General features: G+C 33.1%; 1 protein-coding gene across 1 annotated transcript in view; it reads left to right on the top strand.

The window, feature by feature from the left end:
- The window catches only part of LOC145292077 (T-box transcription factor T-like), a 247,007-nt gene extending 231,676 nt beyond the window's left edge, over window positions 1-15,331 (top strand). Inside the window, exons 6-7 of the mRNA XM_080138135.1 lie at window positions 6,771-6,941; window positions 11,406-15,331. Coding sequence (XP_079994261.1) covers window positions 6,771-6,941; window positions 11,406-11,779 — 545 coding nt within the window. The 3' untranslated portion in view covers window positions 11,780-15,331. The remainder of the gene's footprint in view (window positions 1-6,770; window positions 6,942-11,405) is intronic.
- Window positions 15,332-16,643: the final 1,312 nt, after the last annotated feature.

Raw genomic sequence — 16,643 nt, 5'->3', positions numbered from 1 at the left:
TATGCATTCAATGACTAATCTCATTTTCATATAACATTAAAGAAAATCTATTTTAATAATTACATCTTTATTATTTTTGTATATAATAGAATCGTTTTAATTGATCTATTTAGAACTATTATGTAAAGTTGATTTACTAATTATTTATTTTTAATTCATAATTAATTTTCAATTAATAGCTAAAGGAAGTTCCGTTTATTTAAGCTATGAGTTATTTCCCGTTTAAGCTATAGAAATTACTTTGCGTTTTATTTTCATAGATCAAGATGGATGGTAATGTGTTTTATGCTTTCCTGAATCTAACATGTGATCGATTTTCGTAGTACGTTAGGATATTTTGTCCATCTTAAATAGTGACTATTTCCTCCGCCCGGCAATGTTTCGACCGGGTAACGCTGGGTATATTCAGCTAGTATATATATATGTGTGTATATATATATATATATATATATATATTATATATTCTTACAGAGTCCATACTAAATTCTCGATTCTGATGCAATTGCTGATTCCGATTCTTTATATATCTCTAAATATTTAAAGCTAGGTATTTTCCCAATTTACCCTAAAACACCTTTTTTTCTAATATATAAAAGTGCACTCGTGTGAGAGAGGGGATCTATAGATTTTAGTTTTACTGTTACTTTAAAACCAATAAATATTTAATTATTACTACCAGCTGTGGGTGATTTTTTTTTTTTCTGATTCCAATTAATCTTCCTAACACTAAATTTAGTTCGACGTTTAATAGTTCTTAATTCCTTTTATTCTTGTGACAACTGTTTGATGACCCTGATGTAAAGGCTTGGCAAATGGAGCAAAACGTGGTTTCGTGGCTGGGTTCGAATCTCATGGATGGTAGGAATTGTCACCTTTACACGGTTGAAGCATGAAACACTACGGTCTGTCGGGATAAAGAATAATGGTTTAATTGTACAGGGTGACCCCCCCCAAAAAAAACGGGCCCCAGCTCTAATTAGGCCCCGTTTCTTAGTGTTTTGTCCGAATGAAATGAAACTTTGGTCATAACTAGTTTATTATATTCAAAACATCACATCAAAACACTAGGGTCTTTGGCCTTTTTTTTTTCTCCGTTAACTGTAAAACGCTCAGAAAAACAATTGAATGTTCTGTTTTTTTTTTTGGGGGGGGGGGGGTTACCCTGTATTACTGTCACTCTATTTTCATATCTTTATAAAGTCATATCTCATTCTCATACATATATATATATATATATATATATATATATATATATTTCTTCAATATTAATTTTTATACCTATGGATACTATGCTTCATTGGTCAGTAGATTGGAATTTGGTCACAAAGCACCATTAGTAGATTAGCGTCTTTCTTCCAGGCAACTAGCACATGAATCTAAGTGCCTACGAATGCCATTTCGCCGGGCGCTGATACTCAAATAGTATTCACGTTATAAAGTTGAAATGATACGTTTGATCGCTTTTTTTTTTTTTTTAATTAAATAGGGCTCGACTATTTCTTGGGAGAGCTTTTATAACTATAATAATTTAAAATAAATATGAGGAATTATATATAAATATATAATAATATATATATATACTAGCATGGAGACCCAACGTTTCCTAGGATTTAATAAGGATCCATGAATATTTCACTCTCCTAGATTTTTTCATCGAAATTGGTGAAATCGTCCATTTTTCAATTAGATCAGTTGGTTACCTGATCTATATCCTATATCAAAGAAGCTATTGTTGATTTTATGTACCGAGCCTTTCTGCTTGTGGAGTAATAAAACTTCCAAATGCACTTGTGATGTACGGTTGCAAATTTTGGACAGTAACGAAAGCAACGGAGATTATGGTTTTTAAGGAGAGTTCTAAGAATCTCATGGACAGAAAGGAAAACAAATGAAGAAGTCATGCGTAAGGTAAAGTACAGAACATTACTCAATATACACGCCAGATAAATTTCTTCGGCCTTTTAATGCGGGCGGACAGCCTGAAGAAAAGTTTTGTTAATCGCCAGATAAGAGAGCAAGGAAGACAAAGGACAAAGTTTACTGACAGTTTCAACAGGATCACTGGAAATACGAGTAAAAAATCTCAACAGGATCACTGGAAACACAAATAAAAAATCTCAACAGGATCACTGGAAACACAAATAAAAAATCTCAACAGGATCACTGGAAACACGAGTAAAAAATCTCAACAGGATCACTGGAAACACAAATAAAAAATCTCAACAGGATCACTGGAAACACAAATAAAAAATCTCAACAGGATCACTGGAAACACGAGTAAAAAATCTCAACAGGATCACTGGAAACACGAGTAAAAAAAATCTCAACAGGATCACTGGAAACACGAGTAAAAAAAATCTCAACAGGATCACTGGAAACACGAGTAAAAAATCTCAACAGGATCACTGGAAACACGAGTAAAAAATCTCAACAGGATCACTGGAAACACAAATAAAAAATCTCAACAGGATCACTGGAAACACAAATAAAAAATCTCAACAGGATCACTGGAAACACGAGTAAAAAATCTCAACAGGATCACTGGAAACACAAATAAAAAATCTCAACAGGATCACTGGAAACACAAATAAAAAATCTCAACAGGATCACTGGAAACACGAGTAAAAAATCTCAACAGGATCACTGGAAACACGAGTAAAAAATCTCAACAGGATCACTGGAAACACAAATAAAAAATCTCAACAGGATCACTGGAAACACAAATAAAAAATCTCAACAGGATCACTGGAAACACGAGTAAAAAATCTCAACAGGATCACTGGAAACACGAGTAAAAAAAATCTCAACAGGATCACTGGAAACACGAGTAAAAAATCTCAACAGGATCACTGGAAACACGAGTAAAAAATCTCAACAGGATCACTGGAAACACGAGTAAAAAATCTCAACAGAATCACTGGAAACACGAGTAAAAAAATCTGAACAGGATCACTGGAAACACGAGTAAAAAAATCTGAACAGGATCACTGGAAACACGAGTAAAAAAATCTCAACAGGATCACTGGAAACACGAGTAAAAAAATCTCAACAGGATCACTGGAAACACGAGTAAAAAATCTCAACAGGATCACTGGAAACACGAGTAAAAAATCTCAACAGGATCACTGGAAACACAAATAAAAAATCTCAACAGGATCACTGGAAACACAAATAAAAAATCTCAACAGGATACACTGGAAACACGAGTAAAAAATCTCAACAGGATCACTGGAAACACGAGTAAAAAAAATCTCAACAGGATCACTGGAAACACGAGTAAAAAATCTCAACAGGATCACTGGAAACACGAGTAAAAAATCTCAACAGGATCACTGGAAACACGAGTAAAAAATCTCAACAGAATCACTGGAAACACGAGTAAAAAAATCTGAACAGGATCACTGGAAACACGAGTAAAAAAATCTCAACAGGATCACTGGAAACACGAGTAAAAAAATCTCAACAGGATCACTGGAAACACGAGTAAAAAAATCTCAACAGGATCACTGGAAACACGAGTAAAAAAATCTCAACAGGATCACTGGAAACACGAGTAAAAAAATCTCAACAGGATCACTGGAAACACGAGTAAAAAAATCTCAACAGGATCACTGGAAACACGAGTAAAAAAATCTCAACAGGATCACTGGAAACACGAGTAAAAAAAACTCAACAGGATCACTGGAAACACGAGTAAAAAAATCTCAACAGGATCACTGGAAACACGAGTAAAAAAAATCTCAACAGGATCACTGGAAACATGAGTAAAAAAATCTCAACAGGATCACTGGAAACAGCAGTAAAAAATCTCAACAGGATCACTGGAAACAGCAGTAAAAAATCTCAACAGGATCACTGGAAACAGCAGTAAAAAATCTCAACAGGATCACTGGAAACAGCAGTAAAAAATCTCAACAGGATCACTGGAAACACGAGTAAAAAAATCTCAACAGGATCACTGGAAACACGAGTAAAAAAAAATCTCAACATAAAAACCGAATGCAGAAGGGACTAGAGCCATGATCATCGATATCTGCAATAACAAACCTGAAAATAATAGCGAATACATTCTGATACAAAACCTATCTAAAAACACTGTCAGGCACAGTTAGCACATTTGTGTGACATTTAAAAAAAAAATGCCCGCCTAGCCGTTTAAGAGTCATTAGGGCACAGATCCATATACTCCCTCACACACACACAAAGTTCCTTTTTATATGATAGATAAATGTGTGTATGCTTATCTGGGGTTAAAGCACTCTTGTAAATTATTAAGTAAATGAATTTCATTTAACTTCATCCAAAATTCTTCCACAAGAAATAGACGTTTGGGTCACAAGTATCGTAAATGTGTAAACAAATGAACAAAAAAGTAATAAAATTTTGGGATTGATAGACATGTACCTCTTGCTATGCCGGTTCATTTTAAACCAAATCTATTATCCCCTCTTTTTGATTTTTCATTCTTTGTCTCAACCTCTCTCACTTTCTCTCTCACTCTCACTTTTGTAAACCTTCCTTGCAGGTGTTTTTTTTTTTTTTTTTTTTTTTTTTTGTTTTTTTTTTTTCAAAAGTTCGATAAATTTTATATATATATATCCCAATTCCTTTTAATATTAGAACGTCATAAAGAAAATGAAGGATTAAAGATCGGTAATATTGTTGCATATTAGCACTTCCGGACCATGGTCGAACTACCTAAGCAATATTATTATTATTTATTATTTATTAAATTAAATTAGATTTGTTTCGGTTATTTTTTTAATTTTTTTATTTTTTTGGAGGTGGACTTGTCATTCGAACTCTAGGGTTAATCATAGTTAAGATAAGGATTTTGGGGCCGTTTGATACTCTGACTTAAATAATAGGGTTAAGAAAATTGTATTTTAATGGTGCTTACAATCGAACCTAATGTTTTTTATTAGATTGCTAGAAATGAGATCATTTTACGTTAAATTTCGCATAGTGGGGACAAGTTGACAAAATTGAGGAGAGGTGTGTTCTTCCCCAATCCGGGAGTTTTGTAGATGATCGTGCAATAGGTCACTCACATTCCTTTTCAAGCTTTTAATAGCGTGTGAACAGATATTTTATATAAAATATAATAAACACTATAGATTTTGATCAACCATTGGTACCTTCGGTTTTACAAAAACTATACCTGCAGGATAAAAAATACCAAATGTGACTAATTCATTCGTAAATTTTTTGATGGTGACAGCGAATTACCGTTGGGAGAAAGGTCATTGTCGATAGAAAATCCATTTGTTCGGTTCTTTTTTAAGCATTCAATTAGTCATCCGATAACTTTCTTTAAATATAACTCGGAATGTATTCTCGTCTTTAATGCAAACACTTTTTTCACCTTCCACTTCCGAGTCATTTTTCTCTTACCTCTCACTTCCCTTCTTACATCAACGGTTTTTATTTCTTTCAACAACAAATACTTTTTCTAACCGGCAATTCCTGCGTATTTTTGATTGATTTATTCTCCTTTTGAAGTTGTGTTCGCTTTCGAGTTCTGTACCCAGTGACAATTTGGAATTTTTTTTTTTTTTTGTAAAAAAAAAAAAAAAAAAAAAAAAAAATCGTATCTACATGAGAGGCTTGATCGACCTATCATGCTTTCGTTTGGATTCGGATTATCGTTGGTCTTAAACATTTAATTTTTACATCGCATATATTAAATGGACGTATACTAATGCACGCACACCCACACACACACACACACACACACGAGGTGCTAAAAATAAGTTTCCTGACTTTTTTGTTGAGGCATCTAAAATTGTTGTAGACTCTCGAAAATTCAATATTTTATTGCTATACATCTTACGAGATGAATGACCAATTTTTATGATTTCACGTTCTGATGAACAGCTACAGAAAGAATTGGAATACACCTTACTAAAGCCTGATTGTCACAGCTGCTGAATTTAAAAAATGCTATATGGACGCGAGAAAAATTTAGAGGGAAGATATGCAATAAAATTCCGTTTAAAACGCGTAAAAAAAAATGCCACAGAAACTTATAGAATGCTTGAACTGGTTTTGGACAATCTTACCTGAATAGAACATCAGTTATTGAGTGGTATAAGATTTAAGGGAGGCAGGGAGTCTGTGAGAGATGAGAGGTGCGGGAGGAGTAAGGAAGTAGAACACCAGAGTTGATTGGCCGCGTGTCTATAGAGATAATAAGTGCACAGTTTGATGTCAGTGTTGGAACTGTACACACAATTATTTGCGAGGAACTGAAGATGTGGAAGATTTGCACAAAGTTTGTCGTAACAATTTTCCGACAATTTTAAATTCTTGTACAAAAAAAGTTTGGAAACTTATTGAAGGCACCTCGTAGAGGCTGTCGTCATGAGATAATTGAGATAAAAGAGGCTGTGACAATGGTCATTGATACGTACACACAAGAGGACTTCCATGGGGCCTACCAGAAGTTGTTGGAACGGAACAAGTGCATTGCAACCGGAGGAGATTACTTTGAAAAAACAAAAAAAAAAAAAGAAAACAACAATTTTTGGTGCTAATGCAAAGAGTGATCTGCACTATTTTTTTAAATCATATTTCCACGTTTAATTAAAAAAAATTTTTTTTATTCAATTGTAAGGTTAAAGTACCAAATAGGTACAAAACACCCTCCCCTCCCCATGTTAAGAATGGCTTTTTAAATAATAACGTTATTATTTCAGCAATCACTCTCTGCATGAGTACCCAATTTTTATGCCTGTGTAATCTCCTAATCAGAATTGTTTTTCTTTTAGTACCTGGGACGTGGATTTTACCTGCTGGGGGACCCGGTCTTGTTCCCCCACCTGCACATCAATTTGCAAACGCTCTCAATCTTTCAAATGCACACTGTGAACGTCTCAGTTTTCGAAACAGTCGAACAGCGCCTTACCCACATCCATACCAAGGAAGGACACCACCACCAGGTCGGTTGCTGCTTTTTTGTTTTGTTTTTTCTTTCTTTGATTAAAAAAAATACCCATCATATTCGATTTTTGTTTCAATAAAATCAAGGCTTTTGTCTATCCACTTTCAAGTGGTAGGCCGCCATTGGTCAATGGATGAAGCATTTTTAATCAGGTTGTCCAGCTGTCTGCTCGGTTGAAACAGAAGGACTTGTAGCTGAAGAGGCCAATACAGGAGCGGCAGACTCTGTTGCGAAGATCACAAGCTTGTATAGTCTATTAGCTATTTTCAATGATGTTTTTTTTTGTTTTTGTTTTGGATGTACGCTTCTCTGTAACCATAATTATCAACTTCTCCTCTCCTGCTATCAATACAGGGTTCCTTCTACCTTACTTTATCATTTGCAATGCTCATCCAAGACCCAAAGTTGATATCGCTCGCCTTTATGTCGACCCTCATAACATCTTAGGGGGGGGGCAGTGGACCTTCTTCCAGATGCCAATTTTTCATACAGGATGTCTTTAGAATTAGTCCCCTCTCCATTAAGTGAACATAGCCCAGCTAGTGTAATTCGCATTATTTGGGGAGGATGAATATGATGCGAAGATTTGTGCGGTATAAGACCTCTGGGTTAGACACTTTGGTCTACTAATGATGAAGCAGAGGTCATGAATTACTAAATTCTATTAATTTAGACTAGTTGGACCTGTGGAAATTCCACAGGGGACTCATTCATATGTAATATATTGATGTTGTCATTCTGTAGATGTTCAGTGTAAATGGAGACGCTCTGATATTATTGAAGCTTTTTTTGTTAAAACTGCAAAAGAATTCATCTGAGCTAGCATGAACGCCCGGCAAAGACCGGTCGTAACGTATGCTTAAATATGATATTTTAATTCTTGCAGATTTCGTATATATCATTATAGAATTAATATTCTATCGATTTTTATATATTATAAAGTTTCGATTTAAAAAAAACAAAACATCTCTATATAACTTGGGTGCATTAGCTTCAATCGAACCGAAAAAAAAAAAAAACTTATAAAAAAATATATGTATATATAACTTGAAGTTCCTTCAGCCATAACCGAAACCAAAACTTATAAAGAATTTTTGATAAAATTATTTATATAAAAAATAGATTACTGGAGTTATAACCGAAACCAAAACTTTTGAAGAATGCTTGATAAAATTATTTATTAAAAAAAAAAAAAAAAGATGATTTAAGTGCTATCGGCTATAATCGAAACCAAAACTTATGAAGAATTCTTTGTAAAATTATTTATTTAAAGAAATGGAAGTACATAACAATTAAACGACCCGGATGTAAGCGTGACACAGAAAATAACACACACGCTATCGTAAGATTGTTCTTACTAGTACGTTATGTACAACTTAAAAATAAGTTATTTTATTTGGACTAAAGAAGAAAGGGTTAAAACCGTTGGGGAAAAAGAGGTGATCAACAATGACAGTTAAAATACTTTAATCATCACGCATCTAACAGCTTGTACTTAACCATTTTTCTCTGTACGTTGTTGAATTAATCTGATAAAGGTTACTCTATGCTTATGCTCGTATTAAATAACATGTATTATCAAATACAATTCAAATATTTTAATAATGCTTATATATATATATATAAGCGTGAATGTGTTCATTAATTCCAAAAATGAACCTGGAAGCTCCACACGTGTTTTGTATTTTTTCTTTCACTTCATTCTTTCTCCACATCATTCTACAATATATCGTTAAATAATTTAGTAATGCATGGTAATGCGTTTATGAATTAAATTCAGAAGGTAATTACTATTTGAATAATCTAGTTAATGTCCAAAAATATTAAAGAGATTAAAAAGTAATATTTTTTAAATTTTATTGAATAATTAGCATTTCAGCCCGGCATTGCCCGGATGTTTGGAGGTGTATGTTGAGCAAAAAAAAACAAAAACGGTCAATTTTTTAAACTTTGACACCTATTATGACCCCTTAACATTTATTGTTTGGGACTCAAATCAAGTTATTAAGTTAGATCCATGTCCAACGAACCTATATCTAAAATTTCAAGTGTTTAGACCAAAAATTGTCGGAGGGGTTTGGTAGAGTTCTCAAAGGTCAAATTTTTGGCCGAAAATAGATCAAAGATTTTCCCAAATCTCAGTACCCTGTATATCAAATTTCGAGTCTGTAGACTAAAAATTGACAGTTATTGCGTAGGAAATGTACACACACACACACGTTTACTTTTATAGATATAATAGATAGATTAAAATATATATATATATATATATACATACGTATACATAAATATACAATGATGATCATATTTATTGGCACGGTAAAATAAAAGTTAAATTTTGTCTAATAAATTCTAAAAAAAGGGATTAAATTAAAGAAAATAGCAAAGTATATTATGTATTTTTAACTGGCCTTTCCGATGCAGCAATCGGATTTTAGAAAAAATAAATAACAAAGGAACAACAAACATAATTGCAAAAAACCCTTGTTCAAAATTATTGGCACGATTTATTTAATAATCAATTGTATAGCCTTTGGCCTTGATTACCTTCCTCAGTCGCTTTTCATAGTTTACAACCAAGTTGTTGCACTCTTCAGTAGTAATTTTAGCCCACTCTTCCTGACAATAATCCTCCAATTGAATAAGATTCTTAGGCTTCCTTTGCATTACCCTTAATTTTAATGTTCTCCATAAATTTTCAATTGGATTAAGGTCTGGGCTTTGTGATGGCCACTCCAAAACATTAATATGATTGTCCTCAAGCCATTTCTTAGTCAGTTTAGCCGAATGCTTTGGGTCATTATCTTGCATGAACCACCAACGACGACCAAGTGAGAGCTCTTTAACAGAGTCTTTCAGGTTTTCATCCAATATTTTAACATAATCTTCCTTTTTTATGCTACCTGTGACCTTAACAAGTCGCCCTGGTCCAGAGGCAGCAAAGGATCCCCAAAACATCAAACTGCCTCCACCGTGCTTCACTGTGGGTATGGTGTTCTTAGGCAGGAAAGCTTCGCCAGATTTTCTGTAAATATAAGACACTTTATTATGGCCAAATAACTCTATTTTCGTTTCGTCAGTCCATAGAACACGTTTCCAGAATGCAACATCTTTATCAATATGACGTTTTGCAAAGGCTAGCCTTGCTTTCAGGTGCATAGGCTTCAATAAGGGAGTCTTTCTCGGACGACATGCTTTTAAATCAGCTCTCTTCAAAACTCTACCAACTGTATGTCGAGATACATTCACTCCAGAGGTGCTCTGTTCATCAACAATCTCCCCAACAGAGATCCTTGGGTTTTGTTTTACTTGTCAAACAATTTTCCGTTCATCTCTTGGGGAAAGAATCCTTTTTCTCCCTCTACCCTCTAAACTCATAACGTGGCCTTGCGATTTGAACTTGTTTATTATGGCTCTAACAGTGGATTTGGGAAGGTTTAGCTTCTTTGAAGTCTTATCATAGCCCTCCCCATTGGTATGGCATGCTACAACAAGCTTCCTGACGTCTTCGCTGTGTTCCTTAGTTTTAACCATGGCGATTGAAAATTATAATTTAGTCACTTATAATAGTTTAAATAAATCGCTATCTAAAAATTATCTGAAAAAAATTATTCACTGAATTAGCGTTAAACAAGCATAATATGGCTATAAAAAAGTTCAGAAAGCACGTAAACCGGAAATTGATTGATATTATACTGATACTAAAAGAAAAACAAAGCCGTGCCAATAATTTTGAACAAGGGTTTTTTGCAATTATGTTTGTTGTTCCTTTGTTATTTATTTTTTCTAAAATCCGATTGCTGCATCGGAAAGGCCAGTTAAAAATACATAATATACTTTATTTTCTTTAATTTAATCCCTTTTTTAGAATTTATTAGACAAAATTTAACTTTTATTTTACCGTGCCAATAAATATGATCATCACTGTATATGAAAACAATTTTGTGTTTACTATAAACGTTTTACGCAAATATTATGCAAGTATAAATCATGTAGAATATCTGCATGAATATAATTACACGTAATAGTTAACTAAAGATGATCATCCCACAAGAAAACCGAAAAAAACTAATAGGGAATTAATTGAAATGAATGTTTAAAAGAATATGCAAATTAGCTAGATCGTTTGCTGGTGAATCCATATACAAGAAAATTGTATTTTCTTTTTAAATAAATAGAAAAGAGGGGTTTTAATATGAATATCAATACACACAAAAGAAAAACGGATTTATAGGAGTATAGAAGATTAAACAAGAAAATATTTTCCCGTGAATTTTTTGGTTTTCCATTGTTTTTATTTATGCCTATGATGCCATATATTTAACATGACGTCATATGTTTGATAGCATTAATTGTAGCTTATAGTTTTAGTCACGGACGCCATTGAAGCCAATATAATAAAATTCTCTAATACTTAATTTCCTTATTGTAATATTCTCCCCTTATTTTAATTATTCAGCAGGTTATTCCCGAGAAGTTCCGTCCAATCTGCCGATGCTAAACTTTCCAGAAAACTGGGCACATCTTCAGTCTGGGAGTCACAGTGTACTATCAAGTAACGGGCCGTCAACCCAAGGACAATACAGTATGTGGGTGGGCGCGCCTATGAGCAACATTTCAACTAATCAAAGCTGTGCTATGCCTTATCTGCGGAGTTCAACAACGCCGTACAATCTTCCATCAACGTCATCCACAGTCTCAAATGTCTCCAGCAGTGGCATTGGCTCCCCACAGCAGTCGTACGAATCGACGTGTGACATCAGCCCCCCTTTTGCCTCCACCAGCCGCGAAGCAACAAATCGGTCGTCTTGGAGTCACATGACTGCATCTTTATAAAAAGAAAAAAGATTTTACTTTTATGTATAAATCTATGGATTCCAAGAGGGAAAGTAAGCTGAACAAAAAAGGAAACTTTACCTCCCTCATACAAAGGATATATCTCGTGTACTCGTGCATAGGTCGGAATTGTTTAAAGTTGTGTTTCTATCACGAAAGGTTTGAAAGTCGACAAATCATACATTTTTTTCTTTTTTGTTTCATTGAAGAATAAGAATCAACAATTAGCTTTAGAAATAATTGCCTACAAAAATCAAGCTCGGCTTTACATGAGACCGATTTCTACACGAATATAGAGATATAGAAATATATGCACCATTTTGACATCTTGTCCTGATTGTAAAAAAGAAGAATTCACATAAAAAAGACAATTTTTTAGAAATATTTATCACACTCGATTCAGTAACATTTTTACTCCATCAGAAAAACATCTTAAACAATCTAGATAAATTGTGCGGTCGTTTATTTTTAATAAGTGATGGCGTGGAATAACGTACATATCTTGTTCTATAAACTCGAAAATGGCGCCTAATGTAACAACTTTCGTTGATTCCTCGTCAGGGCGTTATTGATATAACAGATAACGTCGTAGATTATGTAATCAGCTATGATAAAGTTCTTATCTTATTGGATCTCTTGTGTTCGGACATGCACTAATATTGTTGGTGAAAATATGAAACCTTAATATAATAAATTTTATTCAAGGAATCCTATGCAAATAGATTGTATAACTTGTCAGAAAAGCTGATATGTTGTAAAACAGATAAAACAAAGCGTGATTCTTGAAGGGATGGCAAATACGACACAATTTTACGTTATATTTTATTACTAGGCGCAACATGTTTTTATATATATATATATATGATGGTATAAAACTGTCTTTTGAATCGAATGGTAAAAAAAAAGGTAAACAATTCTTTTCATCTTTGAAGCGAGATAAGATGATACTGGAAGTGTTCATGTTTGAACAGAAATTTTAAGCATGGAGAACAATGGCAGCCATTTTGTTTTTAACTCAAGAGATTTTAGTAATTTTTTGTTATTTTATTACATTTTTAACGTTATATGAATATAGTCATTTTTTTCTTTCTTTTTATAGAGAATCATCTTTATAACAGTTTGAAATATGAGGATAAACTTTCTCTGAATATTTTAAAGTGTTATTTACTAGACATTAAGAATGAGAAATTGGTTATGGGTTTTTATCTTTAAAAAATAATACTTTTTTTTTTGCTTTTTTTGCTTTTCTTTTCATTTTCGACTTGAAAAATTTTATTTGGCAAACCAGTCAATGCCACATTTTATTACTGGCCATTTTTGTTTTTAATCATTCAAATATTTTTGATAAAGTTATGCACAAAAAATTTCTCTGGCATGTTTTACTGTTTACAATCCTTCGAAAAAGTAGTAAAAGTCACATATAATAAATGTTACCGAAGGCATAAGTTACTCTGCTACCTAACTGAGTTAGTTTTTAGTGTTTTTACTTAATGTAAAATGTTTATTCGACTCGAAAAAAACAAGCGTTTTCAAAGGGTGCGCGACCACAAAAAAATAGCCGTGTAACAAATACATTGTTGCCACTTTTTCTTGTTGTTGCGTACCTTTAGAACCTGCTTGTTTTTCGAGCCGAGTAAACATTTTACATTATAGTAAAACATTAAAAACCTACCCAGTTGAGTAGAAAAGTAACTTATCTTGCTTTTGCTAACATTTATTTATTATATATTTGATTTTTTGGCCTCTTTTCCGAAGGACTGTGAACAGTAAAACATACCCAACTTCTCAAATTATTGAATAAATGTTACTTTCAGCAACATTTGTAGTATTTATAAGTCTTGACGCGGACACCGTAATAGAAAATAATTGCCTTCCTTACCAATACACAATTACTTGTACTCGATGAACCTTATGGATATGTCATCCACATACTGTTTCCCTGTATCACAGGTATTCAGCGTGGTTAGTCAATTGAATTGCTCCAACAGAATATTTGAATACATTAGAATTTTAGACGTATATAACACACACACTATATATATCTATATATATATATATATATATATATATATATATAAACAAATTATAAATAGTCAAAACTTCTTTGTGATATTTCAGTCATATAACCTTTCTAAAAGGTGTGTTATGAGCTGGATGAATCCATTTATAAGTAAGCAAAAAAATACTTTTGTATTCTTAATTTAGGAAACCACAAAGTTCTGACGAGGACGTTGGCAACAATAATTAGAAAGGACTATGCTGCGATCTCGGGTCAGCACGTGGTCGATCTTCACGGGGAGAATAATAATTTAACTTTCTTTATGACCTTGCTCAGGACCACTCCGGTTCTGAGTGTGATACAATTCTAGGAAGAATCTGGATTAACTCAACTGGGATGAATGTCATTGCAAAAACATCTGCATATACGTTATTGAATATTTAGTATAAAGAATAGTGGATAAGCATGTTAACAAAATCAAGACAACACATCTATATTATGTACTATCTATGGAATGTCTCGGAATATATAAACTGGTTAACTCAATTCATAAACACGATTAAGAAGTAAAGTCATAAGGTCACGTCCTACGTAGAATAAAACTTTGAAAAGTCTTTCAAAGGCATGATTATATAACACAAACCTCTGGCAAAATAAACATTGAATAAAATATATTTCTTTCAAATGTTTATGTAGTCTGAAGCTATAATGCACGCTTAGTTTTTAATATATTAAACGTTGTAAGCCTTTAATGTTTTTAGAGAGATGAACCATTCGAACACTACCAAAAATGATTTATCTCAATATTATTTCCTATGAGACAAATATGTTTAATTATATATATATGACAATAAAATAAGATACATATTTAACACGTTTGTCGCCAAATAACTGCAACGCGAAATTTTTTATAAAATAAACGAGTGTTTATTTCTTTATAAAAAAATTTTGCGTTGCAGTTATTTGGCTCCAAACGTGTTCAATACGTATCTTATTTTATTTTCAAATTTCACTCAACGCCTCTAATGGATATAAACGAAAATATATAGAACAATGAAACTACACAGCATTTTCATCTTCGTGAGGAACTATCAGGCTATTGAATAGAATTATTATGGCGCCTTTTTATATTTACACGTGGTGTTAAATTTGCTAGTTAGCCAATAAGATTCTTTGAAACGTGGGAAATTCTGTGTGCCTTATTTGCTCCATATATTTTCATAACGTACTACCTAAATCTGCTTACGTGTTAAGCACTGTTGAAATAATTACTGAAATAGATACATAAAATAATTATTACGTATATAGTTTTAAATACTTTATAGAGTGAATAAAAATAAATAAACCGGCAAATTACATATATGCTATGCCAGCGATATTCACACCAGAGGAATTGAACCGAGTCCCTCTGAAAGAGAACGTATCAAGGGAATATTACATTCATAAGTGGTCCCCAGTCGCATATCCCAATACAGGGATTTTTTTTTTTTTACGGTTCTTGCAGGGATATGTCGACGCCTTACTAAAAACGGCGCCTGATATTCTCAAATGGTCACTCATCTCGTACTGACAAGTCCTAACGTCGCTTAACTGCGGTGATTTAACGGGTACTGATGTGTCAGTGATTATGCTGTATATAAATCGTTTATATAGGATGTGACTTATCGACCTTTTTGCTGGCTTATTAACAGAATCATTAACAAATTCTGAATATTTATCAGCATCAGCAGAGAACTGCAAGCAATCACAATATGCCGGTCTTTTGTACAGGTCTCTGCTCCAACCGATAGGATCGATAGGCCTAGCCATGCGCGATTTCCCCAATTGTTTTGGTCTTTTAATGACACCGTAGACGATCAAGAATTGACTTGGCTTCACGAGCGCCTCTTCCCCGACAGTATTTGGCCTGCAAATTCAGCAGAACATCCAATGAAACTGCCCGATGCTTGAATAACAAGATAATTGTAAAATGTTCTTTTTCAAAACCAATATGCAGAGAGTTACAAATATTGAAGGACAATAGATATTGTTTTGGTAATATAATATTGAAAAACGTTTGATTTCTCATGAAACGAAGTATTTATTTATTCCTGTATTAAACTAACTTGAACAACCTAAATTTTTAATCCGTTATATTTAAGTGTAATGCTAAAATGAGTTTGTTATAATAGCAATCTGGTAGAATTCACTTTTTATCATATTAGAACATAATTCGAGTAAAGATTTCGGTAGACTAAAAGAAAATGAACAACGAAAATTATTATTGCATTTTAGTTCTCATTAGTAAAAGATTTCTGTATTTAAATAAAGAAAAAATATGAAAGAAATGCATTTCATACGGTTATCGATGTTTTGGCTTTGTGAAGCGTTTGCAGCAACGCCAGGCATTCTGGAGCGTTCTCAACAACGGTAGGCGGCCACAACCATTTTGAAGCATTCTTAGCAATAGCAGGCGGACATTTTGAAACGTTTTCAACAACCCCAAGCGCACATTTTGAATCGTTCGCAAAAATGCCAAACGCCCATTTTGAAGTGTTAGAAAAAAAAAAGTCGGTTGGCCATTGTGAAGCGTAAACACATTAAGAATTTCAACAAGTCTCATTTTCCATTTTTTTTTTTTTTTTTTTTTTTTTTTTTTTAAATTTTAACTTCTGTGTATAGTTCGTCTTTTTACATCACCAAACTTTGGTGTCTTTATTTCCATCAAAAGAAAGAACATGAAGTAAAAGCAGAGTTTAAAAGATATTATTTTTTCTAAAATTTGATGTCCCTATGATTTTTTTTTTTTTTTTTTGCTTCAATTTAGTTGAACTGACGTCGCTTTTTAAATTTCAATCTGTAAACGCTCTTGCGAATAGACAGAAC

This window comes from Euprymna scolopes, chromosome 13, assembly GCF_053919585.1.
Source record: "Euprymna scolopes isolate OS-2025 chromosome 13, ASM5391958v1, whole genome shotgun sequence".
NCBI classification, from domain to species: Eukaryota; Metazoa; Mollusca; class Cephalopoda; order Sepiida; family Sepiolidae; genus Euprymna; species Euprymna scolopes.
Note: the sequence above shows the minus strand (reverse complement) of the source record. Positions and strands in the feature narration are given on the sequence as shown.